Below are 23016 nucleotides of genomic sequence, written 5' to 3' on the forward strand. Positions count from 1 at the left end.
AGAAACCATTATAAATGTATAATATTTCTCTCACAGACACAAATTATTTTATGTCAAACCTCTGAAGATGACATGTTTGTTGACAAGGACACAAAGACACTTGTTATTATTAGTTATTTATTTTTATCTGAGTCATACACATCATAAGCAGAATAGCAACAAAAGGATGGTTTTGTAGAAAAGCAAAATACCTTTTTGCAGATATGTGTATGCAAATGTTTATTTTACTACATGAAAAACATCAATAATTAGCATGCCAGTGCTAAAATTTAAACACTCCACAATCTGTAACTTTACAGTCATACTTAGGTCTTTCATTGCAAGTCAGAGTCTCTTCTAATCTCCTGAGGACGTCAACACCCTCGACCACTTGACTAGAAGGGAAAATAAAGATATTAGGCATGAACAAAAAACTGTATAAGACATATGAGATTAAATTCAATTAGTGATACAAACCCAAAGGCAACATAGGTCCTGTCCATCCAGGGTGTTGGTTGCAGGGTGATGTAGAACTGGGATCCGTTGCTGTGGGGACCCTTGTTGGCCATCGCTAGAATGCCACGTTTATTGTGGGACACAGCAAAGCTCTCATCTAAAAGGACATGTTACAGACAATACAAGTAAATCCACTAATGTACACACGTGTTTTCGTGGTAATTCTGTAGATGTCTTGGACTGTTTATATGTTTTTTTACCTTCAAAAGTTGGTCCATAGATTGACTCCCCTCCATTACCTTTTCTTTCTGGAGAAATATCTGCAAAATAGAAAGATACAGTAAACATGTGATTAGGCCACAGCATTTTGATGAATTTTCTCCATCTCTCAATATTTTGATGACTTTAGGTGAAGCACTGGGCTGTAATGTGAAATGTGGAAGGAAGTTATGTGTTTCCTGCTTATTTCACTTACTGTAAATAGAAGAGTCAGCTCAGTTAGTAGCATGTATGTATCCGATGTGGACATGTATTTTATTTTATTTAACTGCACTGATGCTAAAGTTGGAAGGGAGTATTACTAAGTGTGGATCATACCTCCACCTTGTACCCAGCCATCGGGCACCACACGATGAAACACAGAGCCCTTGTAGCAGAGTGGGAAGCCGCCCTGTGACAGACCTCGCTCTCCTGTGCACAGAGCCTTGAAGTTCTCTGATGTCTTTGGACAAACATCTGAGAACAACTGAGGAGAAGGAGAACAATGTTATTTGTTAACGTGCTTTTATTCTGTAATGGTAATTTAGTCTCTTATATTTGCAATACAAATAATATCTAATAATAAAGCTTTTTTCATCAGTGATCATTAACAATGACAGAATCATTTATATTTTCAAGGTACACAACTTTATATTATTTAAGTAATGCATATCATAGATTGTCTTTCATTATAACATGTATGTAAATAAGTGTAATTTATGAGAAGGGTTATGAGTTATGAAGTAGCAGGTTAGAGTTTTCCATCTAAACTCTCTCCATGTCCTTGAATTTGTAGTGATGTGTTGTTGTATTTTCCCCATGTTGAGCCATTCCTCTTATAAATTTAGTGCTTATAACATTTGACGATGAAGGATGCTTAGAAAGCTTAAGTTTCAACCAAGGTTGAGATAATAAGGTGAAAATATATGTCAGCGTTGTCTCACCTCAAACATTAACCTCCCCACTGCCTCTCCCGCTACCTCAATTTCCATGTAGACAAACTGGTGCTGTGATGAAAAGACATTTCATGTTAATATTTCAAGGTCTAATAAATATAATAATAATAGGAGCAACTGATGGCTTTAACCATGTCAAGAACCTGATCTTGCAAAACTTCCTTGGATGTTATTGGTAATCAAGTAGGTACTAAATAAATTATAATATACCGAAGTTAAAGACATGCTTTCTGATATCCACCACAGAAAATTACAAATTTGTTATTAATGTGACTGTGACTTGCCCCAGTTTCCTGGAGGTGTTTGGTGTAGTAATCCTCAGTCAGGGCCATATAGAAAGCCTGCGGTCGAGTGAATGTGAAGCTCCACTGATTCTTGGCCCAGCTGGCAAGATCCTTCTCATTACCGAGGAGAAGACCGTTCAGAAAGCACATCAGGCTGCTGGAGTACTGCCACACTTCACCACGCAGCTCCTTGAATCACAAGTGTTGAACAACAAATGTGTTGTGATTCAGCATTTCAGAATAACCACCACGTCAAACCACAACAGAATTTTGTTATGTAAGTGTGTAGCTGTATAGTACAGTTCAAACATTTGCCTTCATTATTTAAATAGTACATGTCAGATCAGGTCATCAACTTAACAGGTATATTTACTCGAGTACTGTATGCATTTGTACTTACTTCTATGACATTTACTTACTTATTAATTCACGTACTGAAGTTCAGATGTAAATATTGTACCCATTACCTGACTGTGTTCAGGTTTAATCACAAAATACTTTTACAGATTAAGATTATATTTAAAAAGCTATGATAATACAATGCCCAGCAGTATACACATTCGTTAAAATGAGCTCCACTTTGAGTAGTTGCATCAATCAACATTGAAACGCTGACTACTTTAATAATAATATAATAATAACCCAGTTGTGACACAACACTTTTACTCGACACTTTAAGTAGATTTGACTGCTAATACATCTCTGCTTTTACTTAAATCCTCTACTCGTGGGGATGTAAATGTAAATCTGTGTCACCCCACAAGTACCATTACATCTGTGTCACGTCCCTTATAGCTTTGTTAAATTTACTTGTTAAGGTGGGACATCACAACAACTTATACCTCTATCATTCCTGTTAATACATAAAGTGTTTTCCAGCTTAGGTCTGAGCTTTAACTTAAGCAGTGAGCTAATCAGCAACAATAATAGCAAAAACATGTGTAGGTTGAAGGGTTTCAGGTTTATTTGTCATATGCAGATTAACACATAGTCAACAATGCAATGTAACAGCATTACACATAAAGGATAAAGATAGGTAAAGAAGTAAAATGCAATACATTAAAGTTTTAGGTAGAAAAAAGAATAATATAAAAAGTTCTATACACTGTACTGTACAAGTGTTTGAAGTATCACTGTATAAATATATACATACTACATACATAGGATATACCACACTATTTAGAGTGGTTGATTTCAGTGTAAAGTGACTTTTTACTCTTTAAGTAGCTAAAAACCTGAATGCATGAGTTTTACTTTACTAATGGGGTCTAGTATTACTGGCTTTTCTACTTTAACTCAGGTAAATATTTGTATATTTGAACACAGCCTCACCACAACTATCTCTATTTTTCTGAATGGGCAGCAGCAGGTTTGTGTTGTTTATGAACAAGCTGCTGGACACGAACACAAAAATATAAAATCAGACGACTTACCCTTTTCTTGTTGCACAGATATGTGTGCCAGTCAAATTCGAGCAGAGGTTGAATTTTTGGGTCCAGAAATGACTCGGGAAACTTTTGTTTTAGTCCCTGTCATGCACAAATCAAAAAGTGTTGTTAACATCCAGGTGAATACGTATGAAATACGAGTTTTGAGAAAACATTGACGCGTTTTTTTTGTTTTTTTTTACCTTGGCGATACTATTGGCAACATGAAAGTTATGGTCTTTAATCAAACCTACAATTTCTAGGTGTATTTTAGAGTCCATAGCTTAAAAAAAAGAGTAAACAAATAAGAAGTCCATCAGACTGTAAACAGGAGCCTCGTAACCATAGCAACAAGCATTTGCCGGCGCTTCGACGTGACGTTGACGTCAAAATGTCGGGGCCTCGAACGACTTCGTGAAGCCGTCCCCTTTTCCCCTCGTCTTGTTCTCTCACAAGTATGTTTACTGGACGTGAAAGTGCAATATTTACTTAATATAAACCACATTAGTGACCTGTGTTAAGTTTAAACGCCAAACATGTTCAAGTTTTAACGTCGTGGCAGTTAATGTCGCGACAAGGCAGCGTAGTCACCGAGCTCAGTAATGAATTGGGACGCGGCCCAACGGCGCCACTGTTTGAATTTCTCCTCCGTCGTGCTGTGTTGTTTTGTGTAAGCATTGACGTCGTCCCTTTTCCTTGTTAAATACTTTAAAATACACATTGCAGGTTTGGTTATGGGTGTTCACGATTTGTGGTCTATCGTGGAGCCGGTTCGTGAGTCGGTGCCGCTGTACAGTCTGAGCGGAAAGACGCTGGCTGTTGATCTGAGTTTATGGGTATGCGAGGCCCAGCACGTCCAAGCAATGATGGGGAGAGTTACCAAACCCCACCTGAGGTAATTATCACATATTATTCCTTGATTAATGTGAGATAAAAGTCTTGTTTTGACGCAATGCTGTTTCGTGTGCAGGAATCTGTTTTTCAGGGTGTCATCCCTCACCCTCATGGGGGTGAAGCTCGTCTTTGTGATGGAAGGAGAAGCCCCTAAACTTAAAGCAGAAACCATGAGCAAGAGGACAGAGGCAAGATATGGAGGATTCAAAAAGGCAGCTGCTCCAAAGTCTGCAGCAAACACCAGCAGAGGGCGCTTTAAAGCTGTGCTGAGAGAGGTTGGTTGGTCCTCCACTCTCCTGCATCCCTCATCATGCACAGTCATGATAAATGTATAATGTTTTGTCCTCTGTAGTGTGCAGACATGTTGGACTATCTGGGTGTGCCGTGGGTGACTGCAGCCGGGGAGGCTGAGGCCATGTGTGCCTACCTGGACTCACAGGGCCTGGTGGACGGCTGCATCACTAATGATGGAGACGCATTCCTGTATGGAGCCCGGACGGTCTACAGGAACTTCAACATGAACAGTAAAGTATGTTCGTGAGAGTTCATCTCCTCCACGGTGTACAAAATCTGGAGTGCTTCACTGCTCACTCGAAGGGGATTAGTGCTGAATTTATTCCTGTGATCAAAACTCAGTGGAGTGATTTCGATTAAACTCTCTCCACAACACTAAATTAACATTTGGGCACCTGCCAAAGCTGTGATTTTCTGTATTTATTCATTAATCACAGAGAAACTTCCCATTGATTTACAGAAGTTGATCCAAACTCCTAGGTGGAAAAGCTGAGGGTGAAGTAGTTATACATCATCATCATCATCACACTACATACTAACTATTTTAATTTCTCACATTAAGGATGAGTGTTCTGTCTCAGGGGCTCTCAAACTTTTAAGGACCCCCACAATAGTCAAGTCGAGTCAACTTTATAATCAATGCTGCCATATGTACAGGACATACAGAGAATTGAAATTGCGTTTCCCACTTATCCCGGTGCAAACAGCAACAAGCATGAAATATGAAAATACAAGTAAAAGATATAAAATATAATAAAAATATTAAAAATATATACAAGCTAAAAGATGATAAAGATAGATGCCCATTAGACCACACTCCCCAAATCGGAGAGGATTTTGTCTAAAGAAATCCCCTCTGAAAAGTAGGTTCAGTCAGTAGTTATTCAGTAATTAAACTAGGATCACTAAAAAGTACAATCAGCAAACCCTGTTTCTTTTCTTGTTGTTCCAACTTCCAAAAAATATGATAAAAGTTCAAATTCCTCTTTTTGCTGGTGACCCTCTTCTTGTCACTCAAAGGACCCCTGTTGGTACTCAGACCCTAGTTTTAAAACCACTGCTCTATCTGGTTCTAGTTTTATATAAATACAATTTGTGTTTTATTCTTTATAGGCAAAACCATTAATCATGTAACTAACTATCTAAGAAACAAGCAGCCAATTAATGTACTTTCATTTTGATAATCAGTTATCATCAATCCGAAAAAAAAAAGCTGAATATAACAGCAAATGTCAATACAGAAAACTTTAAAACACACGTTATGGTAACTTGTGATGGCCATTTCTGTTTATTATTCTGCTGATGCTTTGATTGTAAAACAATCAAATCTTCATGATTGTGTTCGTCACTTTCCCCTCCAGGACCCTCAGGTGGACTGTTACAGGACCTCCAGGGTACAAACAGAGTTACAGCTCTCCAGAGAGAATCTTGTCGGTCTGGCCATCTTTCTTGGCTGTGATTATATTCCTAAGGTATGGGATCTGAAATTTGCAACATCAAAATCACCGACATGAATGGCTTATGTTAACCGTACATTGGCATTCTTCTACAAGGGCATACCAGGCGTTGGTAGAGAGCAAGCTCTGAGGCTTATACAGACGCTGAAAGGACAAACACTTCTGCAGAGGTAGGAAACATGAACTCTGCAAATCATCTTTTGATTGCAGGTAATATACTTCACTCACCTTTCTCCAATCACCTCAGGTTCATCCAGTGGAAGGTGGAGAATGCAGGCGTGCTTGAGGGAGTGGTGAAGAAGGTTGCTCACTGCAACGTATGTCGACATCCTGGTGAGTGGAGCCCCGCTTTGAACTCTGACCCCTGAGTGTGATAAGAGGTGGAGGGTGGTGTCTCTGAGAGGACATGTCTCACACATGGCTGATTTAAAGCCATTTAAACTGTAATGCTAAAACATACACGTATGTGAGAGATGTCTGAATAAGCCTCCGACTTCACACCCAAGTTGTAGTAATGTGTTAGATTTTAAAGTTATGTTTGTCTTGGCTTTTCTCCTACTTCTTCTGTTCGTGTCAAATATTTATTCAGATTCATCTCCTCCTTTTTTCAGGCTCAGCGAAGGCACATGAGCGCGGTGGCTGTGTGCTTTGTGACAGTAAACGTTTCTGTCAGCCTCAGGACTTCGACTACCAGTGTCCCTGTGACTGGCACCGCTATGAACAGACGCGCCAGGCCATGTCTTTTGAGGCTAACATCAGGAAGTATGCGTCTCTCTGGAAATAAACAGTTGATTAATTTTTATAACAAAAATAGTCGGTGCAGAAAATGAAAACACAAAAGCGGCATGGCAAGAACATTAAGTCAATATAATAAGAGGACAATGGAAGCGAGTAGCTCTTATAAACAGAAATTCAGTTATTTCCAGCTACTCAAATGTGACTTTTTATGTTTTTCTTCTGTGAAAGTAAACCTGATGTCTTTGGAGACTATTAGTCAGACAAGAAGGCGTCATTATTTGCTTTGGAAACTCATAATGATTTAAAAAGATGGTTTGCCTTCATGTTATGTGTCGTCTGTTCATTTTACGAGTGTCTCATTTCTTTTTTTAGAAAAACACTGGCAAGCCAACAGTTCCCCTTTACAGAGGTAGGTTTATATATATATATATATATAATATATATATATATATATATATTAATATAATATATATAATATATATATATTATACACACACACACCACACACCACACACACACACACACACACACCACAACACACACACACACACACACACACAGCAGTGTTTCTCAAACTTTTTACACCACATACCACCTCAGAAAATGTTAAAATACAGCAGCGTAGGCTGACCCTGTCCAGCTAAGGACAGTCCCCACTGGACGCAGGTTTATTCCTGATAAAGAAGATTTATTGTTTATTGTTGCTGAACACTGGTTCAAGAACCAGAGCTCATTTGGTAGGAAAGTGGTACTGATACCACCTGATACACGATTGCAGTCTTTTTGAAATGTTAATTTTACCTCCACTCACTATCTCACGTCACATTTCAGCTCGTAACTCATCATGGATGTATGCGTGTATCACGTTTCCATTGTCAAAACTGTTAGTAGTAGTAGTAGTGGTAGTTTGATGTTTTTAAATGATTTAATTTAAAGAAATATGTCAGAGATTGCTCTAAGTACCACTAGAGGAAGGTCAGGTACCACCAGTGGTACCACAGTTTGAGAACCAGTGATCTACAGTATGTGGTTTTTAATATTTAAATTGCATTTTCAGATCATTAATGAGTTCCTGATTTCGAAGGATAAGCCTGTGTCACATTTCAAGAGCAGGCAACCAAACATGCTGTTGATGCAGGTAATGGGGTTGATCTTAAATTATCTGTTTTAGTTAGTTATCACGTTAGTGAGTTTCATGTGCAAATTTGTGTTTCAGAAATTTGCCTCTGATAAGATGGAGTGGCCGAAGCACTACACGAGTGAAAAGCTTTTAGTCTTGATGACCTACACAGAGCTGATGAACAGAAAATATGGAAGAGAGATGTCCTCTCAAATCAAGCCCCTCAGGTAGACCTTCAAGTTCAGTTTCAGTTTTCAACAACAAAAATGTCTCTTTAGTGATTTTGTTACGTGAATTCACGTGATTAATGAACTAAACCTTTTTCCTGCAAAAGAATATTGAAACCAAGGGTGAGGAACGCCATCGCTTGCTTTGAAATCATCTGGAGCACACCAGGTCAGTTTAAATCTCTCACGTTGTTCACATGAATATATTCAGTAACGCTGTGTCTTCCTGCAGTCAGAGGAACAAGCGATATTTAAGAAAACATCCTCTGGGTTGATTGACACGACTGCTGCTTTAGGCGGAGGTTGGGGTGCGGGGTGCTCGTCACCGGGTTGTCTGTTAGTGACTTGCTGTGAGGTGAGGTTCAGAGGTGACAGATCAGTCACAACAGCCACTAGGTGCTAAACTGGCTTCCTCCCCAGGCTGGGAAATCTGTCATATCAAAGTCCACTTCACTAACAAGCCCACCCCGACATGCCCAGCCTGAGAAAGTCTCAATCAACTAATTCAGAAGGTGGTTCCTCATTTGTTGTATTAATAAGTGCTACTGTAGTCTACTCGATGTCTCCTGATTATTCTGTCTTGAGTCCAAACTATCGCTGAATTGATGCATGTAGATCCCTAAAGGTCCCAAATTATTAGCATTTGTATCAGAAAAATAAGCATTTGCATTTATATGCTTTTTATACGTTCTTGTCTGCTCGTGTGTGCACAAATTTCATTAAATGGAAAGTACAGCTTCTACGATATGTCGATAAATTGACTAACAGATGATTAATTAGCAACTATTTTGATAATTGATTAATGATTCTGGTTATTTTATAACGCTGAAATGACGAAATCTGTTAAATAAGTGTGAAAATACGCAGATCTTCTTTTACTAATGTTATAGTAAATCAATTTTTTAAATGTTTTTGTACTGTTGGTCTGACAAAAAAGATTCTTGGACATTTTGATGGATTTCTTTCAGTTTTCTAATAATGAATCACAAATATAACTGTTAATTAATGCATCAATAAAAAGTTGTACTTCCAGTGAAGTAAAAAAAAAAAAAAAAACAGTAGGAGTTAACCATATTATAAGATAAATGAGAGACCTAACCTTGACGTTGGGGCTTGTTTCTGCAGAACATTATGTGTTTCCTGAGGATCGGCCTGCAGAGGATCAACATGAGGTGAGGACTGTGGAGGAAGAGTCTCTCGTCCGTGTGGCCTACCCAGAGATGGTGGAGAGCTACCTGAGAGACAAAGCTCTGGCTGAAGAGAACAAGACCAAGAGTAAGACAATCATTTATAATATCCACTTAGTACATGAACAGACAATTTCTCTGTGAAGTTTTTTGGGGAAAAATTAACCATGCAGCAAACAAAAATGGGAGCCCCCACACAGACTTGAGCTCCAAGACTTCCCACGCTGGGCTTGACAAGGGCATCCTGATCAAAGGCACCTGGAGCTCCGGCTTGTTTTTCAAGGCTGTCTATTACAGCAGCTCTGACACCTGAAAATGCAGAGTTTGGCAGCTCGACCAGTTCACACCAAAGGCTTTGATGCAGCCGAAGAGGTGTCTGTCTCACAGGCTTCGCTGTCAGTTTATGCAGGTTGCACTTTGCCCACCCACCCCCAGTCATAACTGCTGTAGAGCTTCACTTCCTAATGTGTATGACTGATATTAAAAGAGCTTTACAGCTCGAAAAATGCCAAATATGGGGCGGTGTTTAGCTCAGTTTAGCTCAGTTGGTAAAGCAGCCGCCCCATGTGCGAAGGCTCAGTCCTTCAGGGTTCGAATTTGACCTGTGGCTCTTTCCCTCATGTCATTCCCCATCTCTTTCCCCACATTTCCTGTCACTCTTCAGCTGTCTCTATCAAAAAATAAAGCTTGAAAAAGCTATGTGACTTTGTGACTTTTACTGACATCCAGTCTTGATCTTCTTTACAGAGAGGAAACCAAAGAGTAAAAAGGAGAAGCCATGTGAAATCTCTGATGGCATTTCAGACCTCTTGGCCCAGATGACCCTTCAGAGTTCCTCTAACACTCAGCAGCAGACTCTTCTCCCTACTATTTCAACCACAGAGAAACTGGAAGTAGTGGTTTTGGACACTCCAGTGAACCATAAACAGTGCGAGTCAAAAGAGGACAACAGCAGTGCTGGTGATTGCCCGAGTACTCCTCTGTCTCGTGCAGAATCAGAGGCTACTGCTTCACCTTCTGTCTCTGTTGTCATCGAGGCTCTACACCTGAGTGACATCGACTGGGATGCTTTGTCCTTCACATCCTCTCCAACTCCACAGTCAGCTGCAAACCACACCGCTGAGCCCAAAACCACAGACAGTGAGGCAAAGGAAAAAGAGGGCACAACCACCAAGCGGAAAACCTCAAGCGACGTCAAAGAAACAGACCCCAGATCTGCTCCAGAGTTCACAGAGTGCCCTCTAAGAGACAGAGTGCTCATGAGGAACACGGCTAAAGCTATGAACCAGATGGAGATACGCAATGACGCAGTCTCAAAACAACTAACCTATGAGTTCAAACACACTTCTTCTCATAACTCAAACTCAAAACCAACTAGTCAGATCCCCAGGTTAAGTAGCACTGACACTAAACTGTCAGGAAATGAATCTGCTGTTAACAAAAAAGAACCGCTCGCTGACAAAAGGCAGCATGCAACAAATAAAACAGAAACAGAAACCCGCTGTTCAAAACAGCAGCTGAGGCCTCAGAGTAAGACAAAGGACAAATGTAATGGCTCCCAAAAGCCTCCTCAGAAATATAAATTTGTCAGAACAGCCATTTCATCGTCAGCTGCCCCACCACAGAGGTACCACTCCGACCCAGGTCAAAGCAATAAGGACAAAAAACTGCCGCAGACCACCAAGAAGAGTGTGTGTATGATCATAGGTTCATCCAGCGAGGAAAGCGACACAGAGAACCAGCAGTCCCGACCTCAAAGAAAAACTCAAATCAAGTCCGTAAACAAGAACAAGGCCAGCTCCCTTTCAGACGTCCCACTGAAACCTGTTTCTGGATCTAAAACGACCAAACCGACAGCTCATAATGTTCAGTCATTACGACTAAAACCTCAGAGCCGCAGTGTAAATACGGAGATAAAAAGCATACCTGTATCAACTAAAAGCACACACCGGGACGTCTCACCAGCTAATGTGGACGACGTGTTCCTTCAGACTCCAGCATCACCTGCCGCTGTGTTAGATAGTGACGATTCAGTCATTTGTAGCGAGAGTCCACTGCCACTGGCAGAGAGACTGAGATTGAAGTTCCTGAAGTCATGATTACATGTTAACTATTCTGCTTGAATATGAAAGTTTATTCTTAAGAACAAAAAAAGTCTAACCTCAAGGTCCATTTGCCATCTTTTTAGAGCTGCAACAATTAGTCGATTAATAAATTGACAAAACTTTAATCTACAACTCTTTTGATAAACTATAATTATTCATGCAAAAGATTCAAATATTAAAAGGTTCTATCTTCTCAAATATGAGAATTTGCCTTGTCTTAACTTTGCAATAATTAAATATCTTTGGGGTTTTGATTGTTGATCAGGCAAAACAAGAAATTTGATAACACCAGCTAGTGATTTATCAGCCTGTGAGGATCATTTTTCACAGTTTTCTCATGTTTTATATACCAGATGATTGATGAAGATTTACCACAACTTGTTACTATGATTAAAGAGATGTGAGATGTGGTTTGAAAACTCAAGAAAAAGCTACTCATTGGACCTTGAGTCAAACTTTTTTTTCCCCAGTATAAATGATAGGAATAGTTTTATTAAAGCTGTGTCATTAGATGATATATATTGTGAGATTGTGTGAAATCAATGCACAAAACATGAAGTTGTTCGAATAAATAAGCTCTTTAAGAATGTTTTGTTTGCTGCCAAAACCTTCTGCTGTCGTCCTGAAAGCAACATGTTTATGTAAATCAGCTGAAAAGGTTGTGGATTAGCACAGTCTTCAGTAAAAAGCACCACATGAGCTTGTTTTCTCCCACTGCTGTTTGACAAGCTACATGTCACTTAACATGGCTAGAGAGAGAGAGGAGGACGCTGAGCCATTGGTTTTTACAACCTGCCAGTGTTGCTCCCCTTGATCATGAGTGAGGCCTTACACACCTTTTTCAGACATGAAAGGTCTGGCAGGAGCTTGGTGACAGCTGCATCCTCTGGCCAAATAACAACTCTGTCCCAATGCGTGGTCTTAAATCTTATTTTTTCCATCAGTTTGTCAGGATAAATTTAGATAGTTTTCCAGTACAAATTAAGTTGTCTTCCAAAGTATGTTGAGTTAGTTTGTTTTGTTTGCTTGTGAGGGATATTATCAGTTGACAGAAAACTCTTCAAACAGGAAAAACTACATTGTACATTAAAAACAAACAGCTTTGGCTGGCAAGGTTCAGAAATTCAAAAATCAAGGTTTTAAAATTCAGTATAAATGAGTGTGATATTAAATCTTCCAGACAGGACAATGACTATCTAGTTGCTCTTATATATTTTAAAACTGTCTCTATGCTCAATAAGTTAAGGATTGTATTGACTTCCAGACTGAAGACACACGCAGGCCTGACTTGTCAGAGAGGTGTGAAGCTCTCAGGTGAAACAGCATCCTCTCATTCCTTCATTAGACAAATCACATCAAACTGATAATTGTCGTCGTGCAGACTTTAAAGAGTAATTTCCCACAAAAGGAATCTAATTATTTTTCTTTCTATCGCATTATCCGTCTATTTAGCCGTATTCACACCCCAGTGATAACTAACGACGTCCTTCGGGAAGGTCGCATTTTGGCACTTGAGGTTTTCTTTGAACTTTCTTTCGCCTGAGCTGTGAGAACCCATAAACCTCCGGAGATCTGCTTCTATATAAAAATCACCTTCACTCAATCTGCCTTGTCATTCACCCTTCATGTCATCCTCGTTGCCTGGACTTGTGGTAGTCTCTGGATATCTCTAACATGGACCTGGAGGATGTTACTGCTAAAATGCTGTCAGAGTGGAAAAGCCATGAGAGTACTTTTGGCGAGGATCAGGACTCACTTCAGTCCACTTCACCGCAGTCCTCCATGGACTCCATGTGCTCCTCGCCGGAGATGTGCTACTCCAGCGGGCATCAGGAGATTGGTGACTTCTCTTTCACGGGCTTCGCAGGACGTAGGACCACTCCGACATCGCAGAGGATGAGCAAGCCCAAGATGTCCACCAAAAGACGCATGAAGGCCAGCGAGAGGGAGAAGATGCGGATGAGGAGTCTTGCAGAGGCTTTACACCAGCTCCGTGACTACCTGCCGCCGGACTACAGCAAGAGAGGACAACCCCTGACCAAGATACAAACCCTCAAATACACAATTGAGTACATCAACAAGCTCTCAGACATCCTGGGCCACGCGTAATGGATAAATGGACCAACTTTTACGCATCAGGTTTTACTCTCATCCGGACATTTGATGGAGTCAGTTTTTTAAAATCTCTGATGAGTAATGAAACATCTTTAAGATAAATTAATAATTGGATTTCATTTTGTCTTCTTTGCCCTTCTCTTGATGTAAATATTGTTTAGCGGGCACTTGGCAATTATTTTTGTATATGAGGCTGCCTTTTTTGTGTTGAAATTATGAATTCAGTGTTTGGAAATAGAGTTTGCTGTTTGTATGTATTTGTATTGTATGTATATGTTTGGCTCGTGGTGTCTTAATGGGTGTGAAATACAGCTTTACTCATGATGAATTTGTGTTAACAGAGAGTTCAGACAGTCACACTTGTTGATACTGTTTTTAATATCTTGTACTTTGTTTACTGGTATATTTTTAGAACTTGAGTAGCTGCATGATATTAAGTTTTGTTGTGTCTGAAAGCTATTAAATAATCAGAAATAGGCGTATTGCCAAGTTTTCACATACAAGGAATTTGTCTTGGTGTTTTTAAAAATAATAAAATCAAGTATTAAAACATATAAACAATATAAATATATATACATAGAGTATGTTTTAAAATGAAAAGAGCTGCAGAGTTTGTGCAGGAATGTGTAAGTATTTACTAAATAATGTGCATAATTAGTACTTTTAAATGAATTTAAATGGTTTATTCAGTTCTTTATATATTATTCCACATGTTTAACATGTTTACACAAAGCTACAGGTTACATTCGACAATAAATTAGCTTTATTTGTGGCCCATTTAATCAATTAACCGTCTTCAGGATTTGAGCAGTACAAATAGAACGCACGTCAACCGTCTCCTCCAATCAGAACACCAAAACACCCAACATAGGCGGGACTAGAGCATCGAGTAGCCAATCAGAAGCCAGAATCTAGCCCCGGTGGGCGTCGCTTCACCCCACATAATGTGTCCCTCACAAAGAGATCCCAACCTGGGATGTTAGTCTGGAGAGTCTCGCTGAAGCCGCCATTTCAAAGCGCGAAGGAGCTGCAGAAGCTGTGGGGAGATTTTGTACATTTTTTTTATTTAATTTAAATTTTTCTAATATATTTTTTATTTTCTTAGCAAAATAGGAAAACTCTAGTACTTTTTTTTATTTTATTTTTTTTTTAAATCTACCTCGCCTGCATCACAAACAGAAGTAAGTCATCCCTGTTTATGTCTGACATTGTTGAAATCTCAGGAACGCCCCTCTCTTACATGAATAACATTTAAGCATACACTTGTTTTCTTGTGAGGAGGTTGTTTTTATGTCATATTTTGCAACTGAGAAAGTTGTTGTCCAAACGTGCAATGCGTACTTTAATGCAATTTAAAACGAAGCGACTGTTTTATACGCAACATTTAGTGAGTAAGGTCTGCCCTGCGATGTCAGCTGCAGGAATTAGACATGGCCCTCTCAGCTGTGTGCCATATTTTAGCTCCTCAGTGCTAAACGATTACTATCAGAGCCTTTATTTGTTTTGATGCTCCTATCTTAATATTTAAGGCAGCACACAGCTCCGACCGCCTCTCAGGATCAGGATAAAAAAATGTTTCCATGACGCTCGACCAGAGCTTTGCAGGCTGATTTACTACTAAAATAGTGATAATGTTTGTGCATGTCACAGTCCTCCATGGCAGGTCTGTACAGGATCCTGCATAGTGTCACATGCTCTGACTGCCTTCACAATGATGTACAATGAAAGGTGCATATGTGGATTATCTGTCTATAAAGATATGCAGATCTATCACATCAATTGGCAACTGTTTTCTGATGATCAATTAGTCAAATTATCTGTTTATATTCAGCTTTATGGTTTCTTGAGTCCACTACGACAGTAAACTGAATATCTTTTGAGTTATGAAGACATTTTATAGACCGAACACCTAATTGAGAAAATGATACAGATGAATCAATAATGAAAATTTTGTTTGCTTAATACAGATATAGTACAACAACACCACAAACAACAGCCTCCAGTCTGCCCATAAGAATAAGCGCACAGTTTAACCTTCATGAAGACAGGATTCAGACAATCAGACAGACAACGTGCGTCACATAAAAGTAAAGCAAGAGAAAATATATAGCCAAAAATAAGGGTTAATATATATAAATAGACAGACAACTAACTAAATAAGTAAATAAAAGTAAAAATTGTGTTACAGATTAAAATATGTGAACATAATATATTTTTTAATTTATAAATATAAATAAAAAGGATTAATAACTCAATGCAGCTAAATGCTTTTATTTTAGATTAAAACATATATAATTTAGCTGGCTGTACAATCAAAACTAGCGACTGAGTGTGCAGTTGAAGTATGGGGCCAACAACAACATACAAAATGTGAATACAGCAGTGGCTGCCTAAATTAAAACAGTCTATAAAGGTGTTGATCTCTCTTTGAAGGATAACAAGTTTCAGACACACTGAGAGAAAAACAAGCTTTTCTGGACCGGTGGGTTCGTCAGTTTCAATGAGCAAACACCTCACCAACCCTCCCTTACCTTTCCCCTTTATTTACAATAGTATTCCCTCCCGTTCCTCTCTCACAGATGCTGCATTTTACTCTAGTGATCCACGCTTTTGGGGCCTATTAATAATTTTCCTCTCGGCTTTGCAGTTGTCCGTGCTTAACTCACAAACGTGCCATCTGCTTCGATCTAAGGCATGTACAGTCCGTCACACCCAGCGATAGAGCAATGCGGTGAATGCAGTGTTTAGGTTTCAGGTTTCTGAGTGGCATTTTAATAGCATTTTGTCAAACATGTATAAACACAGAACTAAATATGCTGTTCGGCAGTGAGGCATAATCTAAAAATATCTTGTACAACATCACAGTGAATCATCAGTTAAATGCCTGAAAATGTCTCCTGCAGGGAACAATTTTTTTTAATGAGTTTACCTTTTTAAAATAGAAAAATGATCTATTTTTTGACTTTGTGCAGAGTTTAATAATACTCTAATATATGTTTTGATAATTGTATTGCCATTATAACATAAAACTGTGTAAATATTGACCTGCGTCCTTTCAGATGGATGCAGACACAGAAGAAAAGATGACTTCAAAAACTTCCGAGGATGAATCTGAGACACCTGTAATGGACAACAAAGCTAGGTCAGTCTCTGGCTCCTCAGCCCAAATGTATTTATGGATTCATAATACATGCATGTGAAGGGCTCCTTATCATTTCTGACACACCCCTCCAACGAAAACTGGAGTTGGCCGTGGCTTTTTCCTGTCCCATCTCGCCAATATCTATTTATAGGAAGCAGTCACGGGGAGGTCAGGTAAACATGAGGTTGTTTTACAGTCCACTGTTGCACTGGATGATTTCTCGGTGTTGTAAGTGAAACTTACCTCACCCCATTTTTAGATTCACCAATGTGCAGATGTGCCAATTACAGCTTTACATGATTTAACTTGGACCAGTACCACAGTGGCAGCGTGTTAACCATATTTCTTATTCTCCTCAGGGGTCGATGGTTTAGAGGTCGTGGTCGAGGGGGCCGGATGAATCGAGGTGGCATGCGTGGTGGGCGGGGCATGATGAAAGGATTCGGCCCACCTGGACATGGGAGGGGACGACCGAAAGATGGACCCATGAATGGATTTGGACCCATGAGGTACTGACATACATGGGATTGTTTCTTTTATTAATTAATGAATTATTGCAAATTAATATTGTGGTTATATATATTTTTGTAGCTAAACAAACAAGCTCTTTTTGATCCATGCTGGATTTAATTTAATTTCTGGGTCTCTTCTCGCAGAGGAATGAGGAGGATGCGACCTTACCCAGACATGAGAGGTCATCGCGGTAGGGGCGGACCGATGGGCATGGGTCCTCCTCATCCACCACCTCCGCCACCACCTCCCATGCACCTCAGAGGCCCCTTCCCACCAATGCCCAGGTAACCACCTCACTCAAACACACAGAGATACCCATCCAAATGAACCAGTGATGCATGATAAGAAAACCTTGAACCGATACAGATAACCGATAATTTCCTGCTTCTACAAAACGATACAGTATGTCTTATCTTGGCTGTTTCGTGGTCAAAAGTTCTGAAAAAATGCTGCTAATGTCTACTCCTATATCTCTGCTTTAGTTTGAAATCAATCACAAAGGACCTGGTTGTTTACATAAAGATGTGTGACCTTGGTGTGATATACTACCTTTGGGTTTACTTTATTCGGGATCGTCATTGGTGGGTCAAAGGTGAATGTGGGCGGTACTAATCGATTCTCCTGACTCCGACTGGTCGATAGGTGTCAATCATCAAAATCCGTGGCTCCATCATATTATTTTAATACCGCTTGTTTCAAACATCGCGTCTTCTTTCCTCCCTTAATTTCTTCCCATATCAGCTAATATTTTATCGGTCCGATAAATATCGTGCAACCCTAAAATGAACTGAATCCTGAGTTTAAAAGCTTCTGTACATTCAAAGAATTAAATTGTTGAAGTAACTATATATTTAAGTTTATGTTTATATGGAGCAGTTTATCTTGCCACTGTCACTTTTGTCCTTTTGATCAATGGGTAGATGTGTCGTCACTCCACTGATCTACATTTGCATTAACACTGGCTCATTAGTATCTCTGCAGAAGGTTTTCTCTGAATGAATGTATGCATGTAAAGTTGTCTTGTGTCGATGTGATGCTTGTCCCTGTCTGTAGGCACGGCCCTCTTCCACCCCCTCCTCCAGGTCATCCTGGTTTCAGAGGGCGTCCGCCACACCCTCGAGGCCGTGGCATGCCGCCCCCTGGACCTCCACGGCACTTCCATCCCCGTGGCCCACGAGGGTAAGAAATGTTTGAATATTAATATCATGCTTAAGCTTTCCAAGTCACAATTCTCAGCCCTTTCCTTGCACACTTTTTAGATTCCTTTTAGAAACACATCTGGCAAAGCATTGGAGAAGTGCTTACACCAGTTATATTCCTTTTGTAGTACACTGCGAGCCAAAAGACTGAGGGTTGTGACACAATGCACAGTCCTTTCTGTCCCTTTTTCTCTTGAGCCTCGTTATAGCTTAATTTCTTTCTATTTCTTAATAACTTGTCCTCTAATTATCACGTTTCTTTCTCAGTTTGTCTCTCAATTAGAAGAAATAATTTAGCCCAAATAGTCTCTCATTAATGTTGAGTCAAAGAATGTGAACTTATAAACAGAGGAAAAAAAAAAACATACTTAGTGCTCAACTATTTGAAGCCGTACTCTTAAATAGTGCATGGAATAAAGACGTTCCACTGTATTTTGCCATTCAAGTAACTGAGAGGGGATGACATATCCCTGACTGGAATAGTTGAGATGGCTGCTCTTATCAGAGTGTGCCCCATATTGGCCAAAGCCAAGAATCCAATGTGTGATTTTATCCTTTTACACAGCTACCACAATGGACCGGTCTCTCCTCCGCCTCACCCCCCACCTGGCAGAGGCCAGAGGTGGCCAGGGCCCCCTGGTGGCCGACGCTTTTAACACAGCCTGCCCTAAAAACAATAACCAAGCACCTGTTAATGTAGAAGGGGCCTAAAGTGGTGCAGTAAATGAAACAGCCCTCCCATTATGTGTTCTACAAAGTCTATCTGAGTATCTTCATGACATACTCTGTGGCCAAATGTCTGGATATTGATATTGTCTACTGGCAAAGAAGTAATGTGAAAATGACTAATGACAACTGAGGACACATAAAATGCCTCACAACTTTTTAACAATGTAAAGGCATTCTGTTATCTCTGTTAAAGAAATACTGTTGGTACTGTAGGAACTATTTGACGTTTGTGGAGATAAAGCTGTTTCAAAAAAAGAAAAAAGAAAAAACAAGTTTTGAAACTGCTGTTCTCACGGGGAGGAAAATTCTTGTCAAAGTTCATTAAATGTTCTGTGATTCTTGTTACAGTCACCCTGTGAGCCTTAAGAAATGTTCCTGCTCCTAAATAAAGAATAAAAAAAAATGGGTGAAACTGCATATTTAAAGGTGGGGAACAATTAATGAAAGAGTGCACAACAGCCCTCAAGCACCACTGTTACTAGTTTAGTACACCTTGGACCTCCCTAACCTTTCCTTTTTGTTACATGAAATAGTAATATAACCTCACCAAGCAGTGCAGCAAATATTGTTGAACACTTAACACATTTTTTTTCAAGGAAAAGACAATATTTCACTTGTCAAGTATTCCTGAGTATTTAATTTTATATATATCGTTAATGTGCAGCTCTTTTAAGTTATGAGTATTGCTGTTTAACGTTCATGTTTGTCTCCAGCAATCTATTGTGTAAAGACAAAAAGGAAAAAGGCATTATAAATGAATAGTATATGAAATATATCTATCTATCTAGTAGCTTTTTTATAAATGAAAGCAAATTCCACAAGTATTTACTTGAGTTAAGGATAAGAAATTACTCTTTACTGTGTTTAGTTCTTTTGAAGTGTTATAAAAACTTTATTCACTGTAATTAACATAACATTTTGTGAACCTGTGAATGTGTTTTTATGAAATTCGTCAAGACATATGACATAGTCGTGGAGAAAAAAAAATAAAACTAAAAATCAACTCAGCTTCTCTTTTTTTTTTTTTTTTTTTTTTTTTTTTAAAAAAAAATTTGAGGGTTTGTCAAAAAATATAAAATAGTGGTGGAGAAAAAAAAAAAAAAAAAAAAAACAACCCCGCTTCTTTTTTTTTTTTTTTTTTTTTTGTTTATTCACAAACAAGTCTGAGAGTTGTCATCACAATTCTGTAATTTATGACCGAGAATGAAGTGCAATGTCAGTACGAGCAGTGTTTCATATATTAAAGTGAACATTTGATCCATGTAGATACACATAATTATTTTATAGGCATTTTGGATGAGTGTGGAGGACCAAGAGCCCTTTTAATGAATCATTTCTTTAGGCCTGCTGAGGGCTGCAGATAAGAAAAGGCTTGGGGAAAGTAATCCACGAATTACTTTACTTTAGTCACTTAGAACTTGAAAAATGAATTTCACTCACTCGAGTGCATTACTGCTTTATCTCACCACGTAAATTTCCCTGGAGGACTCCGCTAACCACTCCACTTGAAAAGCATTTGAACGTCGTGTCACAGATAAATTTCAGTGGTAGCATGTCTAAAAGGAGGACATCATCTGCAAAGGATAAACACTCTGATATGACCAAGGACTTTCATATCTTCTTGCTGTTATAATTAGATATTGTCAGTCATTTAAATTTGACTCTAAAGGGGACAAAGGAGAATCTCACTATTGTGTATTTTCACAGATGTGTTAGAAATCTTCTACTTTAATATTCAAACTATAGTAAACATTAAAAGTTTGTTGCCATGCATGTGAAGTTTACCTTTTATAGCAAAGAGTAGTAACAGATTATATAAAGGATTTTGCAAAGTGCAGTGATGTACAATAGTGGCACCATATCGTGGCATGTTGAATAAAGTGGACACCAATTTAAAAAATGTTTTAGCTCTTCAGGTTTTGAAACATTTCACACAACAGTGGTGCCAACTTAAGCTTACTGAATTTATAAAGCACAGTCATGTAAAGGTGTATTTATTATTTGTACTGTGTGTTGTATGTTCTGCTGGCACAAACAAGGATTTGGCATTGTGTTTGGATCTTATTCCTCGCTGCAGAACACTCAAATATGGCTGCAGATCTTCATCACAACTAGTCTGTTTCATAAATTAGACACAGACAGGTGCTGGCTCTCTTCCCCCCCCTCTACTCTATCTGTCTTTTTCCATCTCTTCAGCACTCAGTACATTTTGCTGCCTCTTCAGTCTCTGCAGTCCCTTCTTGTTTCTCCCTTTTTTTTATTTGGTTGACTATATAACAGACTGACTGTTGTTGTCTCCTGAAGGGGGGCACACAGTACAGTTAACCTCCCAGGCCCCAGGAACCCAGGCCCTACCCTCACATCTCTCCCCTCCTTCACCAGCGGTGTGACACCTGGGGTCCGGCACGTCACTTGAAAAAGGTGAGCCTCCTCTTGTGTCTTAATCCCTAAACCCCTTCCTCTCTGATGCAAGGAGATTCTCTCTCTTTCAGGATGGAAGTTGAAGTCGGTGAGACACAGAGGACTAAGGTTTGATAGGTAATTGTATCTTGTATCTCAATAACGGTATGGATTGGAAGGTTTTTATATGACTTATGTGGAGGTACATTGTGGTAATGCAAGAAGGGTGCAGGGATATGCAGGAAAAGACGGGTCAATAAATCAGTATTAAGGCACTGATGATGTAATTCTGACACATCACAGCAGGAAAAGCACAGATGTGAATAATACAGTTATAGATGACTGAAATCTATTTAGCTGATTCAGTTTAGAGTCCTGGTATTGTGTGTGCTGGCTCGTTTTTAGAGCCATCGTTAATTAACCGTAGTGATGAGGAGAAGATGTCAGATGAAGCTTTGGGGGCTTTCCTTCTGTTTGTGCTGACGACACGATTTGAAGCTTTGAGGCTTCAAACACAACAAACACAGTGACATCTGGTGGCTTTCAAAACTTAGAGCAGCCTCGCAACAGAAACAACTCTGATTTTTATAGTTTCAGTCTTGAGTGCAATAGAAGTACAAGAAACTTGCGTGTTATTAAATTCAGCCATATTGTAGATGTTATTGTGTGATATGTTCAAGATAAAAGACTTGGATGATCATTGTTTTGCAATAGTTGCATAACCTTATTTTAGGAGCTTTAGTTGACTTAAATTCAAGTGAATGTGGACAGGCTTTATTATAACTTTGTCCAGAGGACAGAACATTTTTAGGATTTCGGTGTTTAGGGCAGATTTTACGCAAGCATAGACCAAAGAAGGACGGTCAGTTTCTATGCGTCTTGCTGAGGTGAGGTTTCCAAACTTGCAGTATCCAAACAAAATAAGAATGAAATGGATTCAACTCAGGTTTAAAATTTTTGTAAGCTATTTTTTTTTGCCAAAGTAAGGTGTTATAAATATCTATGTATGAACAGAACTGATGAGGTCAATATTTATAACCAAACCTGCAACTATCACCCACCAGCTCTATCCACAAATGAGCTTAAAATGCCAGATTTATGTTGTATTGCTGGAAATGTTGAAGCTTCTTTCCACTGTTTTTTTGTGGAGATGACGCACGATGATTTGTCTGAGTGTCACCTCTTTATGACTGCTCATTTTAATACATGAGGAGGGAGGGGGCAGTGTCTTTAAATAGAGCGACTGAGAAAAGTGTCTGATCCTAAAATACAGGGAGCAGGAAATCTCTTTAAAATGACAGGAAGTATTAACCTTCAGTCACTCACCACGCTGTTTTGACTGTTTGACTGATTAATGTTAAATTCTGTGATTTTTCTTGTTTGTTTTTTGCCTTTTTAAGATATTTGTATATTAACTATTCAATAAATGGAGAAAAGAAATGTCTTGTGTGCTCGTCTTGTGTCCTACAGATCATACATGTTTATACAGAACAACAAAAACAAGTATTAGAATCATAATTCTGACTAAATAACAAA

At 39.1% G+C, this 23016-nt stretch overlaps 4 protein-coding genes and 1 long non-coding RNA gene across 6 annotated transcripts; 3 read left to right on the forward strand and 2 right to left on the reverse strand.

The window, feature by feature from the left end:
• Nucleotides 1-122: 122 nt before the first annotated feature.
• Nucleotides 123-3750, reverse strand: ppil6 (peptidylprolyl isomerase (cyclophilin)-like 6). The gene is made up of 8 exons (XM_010735408.3): nt 3564-3750; nt 3367-3462; nt 1934-2122; nt 1638-1700; nt 1033-1180; nt 696-755; nt 457-592; nt 123-374 (listed from the first exon to the last, which is right to left on the reverse strand). The coding sequence occupies exons 1-8, from the start codon at nt 3639-3641 to the stop codon at nt 263-265; spliced, it is 882 nt and encodes a 293-aa protein (XP_010733710.2). The 5' UTR covers nt 3642-3750; the 3' UTR covers nt 123-262.
• Nucleotides 3714-12359, forward strand: gen1 (GEN1 Holliday junction 5' flap endonuclease). Its single transcript, XM_019274017.2, has 14 exons — nt 3714-3815; nt 4087-4255; nt 4331-4529; nt 4607-4783; nt 5910-6020; nt 6102-6175; nt 6253-6338; nt 6617-6767; nt 7116-7152; nt 7801-7881; nt 7960-8090; nt 8198-8259; nt 9216-9365; nt 10025-12359. The coding sequence occupies exons 2-14, from the start codon at nt 4095-4097 to the stop codon at nt 11374-11376; spliced, it is 2772 nt and encodes a 923-aa protein (XP_019129562.2). The 5' UTR covers nt 3714-3815; nt 4087-4094; the 3' UTR covers nt 11377-12359.
• LOC113746944 (uncharacterized) lies at nt 5979-9288 on the reverse strand. Its single transcript, XR_003463252.1, has 3 exons — nt 9190-9288; nt 6234-6369; nt 5979-6029 (listed from the first exon to the last, which is right to left on the reverse strand). It is a non-coding gene; the product is annotated as an uncharacterized LOC113746944 (long non-coding RNA).
• Nucleotides 12360-12603: 244 nt separating the features above from the next.
• msgn1 (mesogenin 1) lies at nt 12604-13981 on the forward strand. Its single transcript, XM_010755512.3, has one exon. It carries the CDS (start codon nt 13057-13059, stop codon nt 13489-13491), a length of 435 nt encoding a protein of 144 aa, XP_010753814.1. The 5' UTR covers nt 12604-13056; the 3' UTR covers nt 13492-13981.
• Nucleotides 13982-14463: 482 nt separating this feature from the next.
• Nucleotides 14464-22938, forward strand: si:ch211-51e12.7 (splicing factor 3B subunit 4). 2 transcript variants are annotated; one of them, XM_019274021.2, is made up of 6 exons: nt 14464-14678; nt 16557-16639; nt 16999-17148; nt 17296-17436; nt 18206-18331; nt 21385-22938. In XM_019274021.2, exons 2-6 carry the CDS (start codon nt 16557-16559, stop codon nt 21494-21496), a joined length of 612 nt encoding a protein of 203 aa, XP_019129566.1. In that variant the 5' UTR covers nt 14464-14678; the 3' UTR covers nt 21497-22938. The 2 variants fall into 2 exon arrangements, with proteins under 2 accessions (XP_019129566.1, XP_019129567.1); XM_019274022.2 differs by lacking the exon at nt 21385-22938 and adding an exon at nt 18917-20076 and having other exon boundaries at nt 14469-14678.
• The last annotated feature ends 78 nt before the right edge of the window (nt 22939-23016 follow it).

This window comes from Larimichthys crocea, chromosome XI (genome assembly GCF_000972845.2).
Source record: "Larimichthys crocea isolate SSNF chromosome XI, L_crocea_2.0, whole genome shotgun sequence".
Taxonomy (NCBI): Eukaryota; Metazoa; Chordata; class Actinopteri; family Sciaenidae; genus Larimichthys; species Larimichthys crocea.

Bases quoted from the DNA above. Each gene is read 5' to 3' on its own strand.
- ppil6 (XM_010735408.3), bottom strand. From the start codon at position 3,641: ATGGACTCTAAAATACACCTAGAAATTGTAGGTTTGATTAAAGACCAT. The intron at 1,181-1,637 runs GTGAGACAACGC...CCTTCTCCTCAG, and splicing joins TGGGGAGGTTAATGTTTGAG to TTGTTCTCAGATGTTTGTCC. The intron at 375-456 runs GTTTGTATCACT...TTTCCCTTCTAG, and splicing joins AGGACCTATGTTGCCTTTGG to TCAAGTGGTCGAGGGTGTTG.
- gen1 (XM_019274017.2), top strand. From the start codon at position 4,095: ATGGGTGTTCACGATTTGTGGTCTATCGTGGAGCCGGTTCGTGAGTCG. The intron at 7,153-7,800 runs GTAGGTTTATAT...TTGCATTTTCAG, and splicing joins AACAGTTCCCCTTTACAGAG to ATCATTAATGAGTTCCTGAT. The intron at 9,366-10,024 runs GTAAGACAATCA...TCTTCTTTACAG, and splicing joins TGAAGAGAACAAGACCAAGA to AGAGGAAACCAAAGAGTAAA.
- msgn1 (XM_010755512.3), top strand. From the start codon at position 13,057: ATGGACCTGGAGGATGTTACTGCTAAAATGCTGTCAGAGTGGAAAAGC.
- si:ch211-51e12.7 (XM_019274021.2), top strand. From the start codon at position 16,557: ATGGATGCAGACACAGAAGAAAAGATGACTTCAAAAACTTCCGAGGAT. The intron at 17,437-18,205 runs GTAACCACCTCA...CCCTGTCTGTAG, and splicing joins CCCTTCCCACCAATGCCCAG to GCACGGCCCTCTTCCACCCC. The intron at 18,332-21,384 runs GTAAGAAATGTT...TGTCTCCTGAAG, and splicing joins CATCCCCGTGGCCCACGAGG to GGGGGCACACAGTACAGTTA.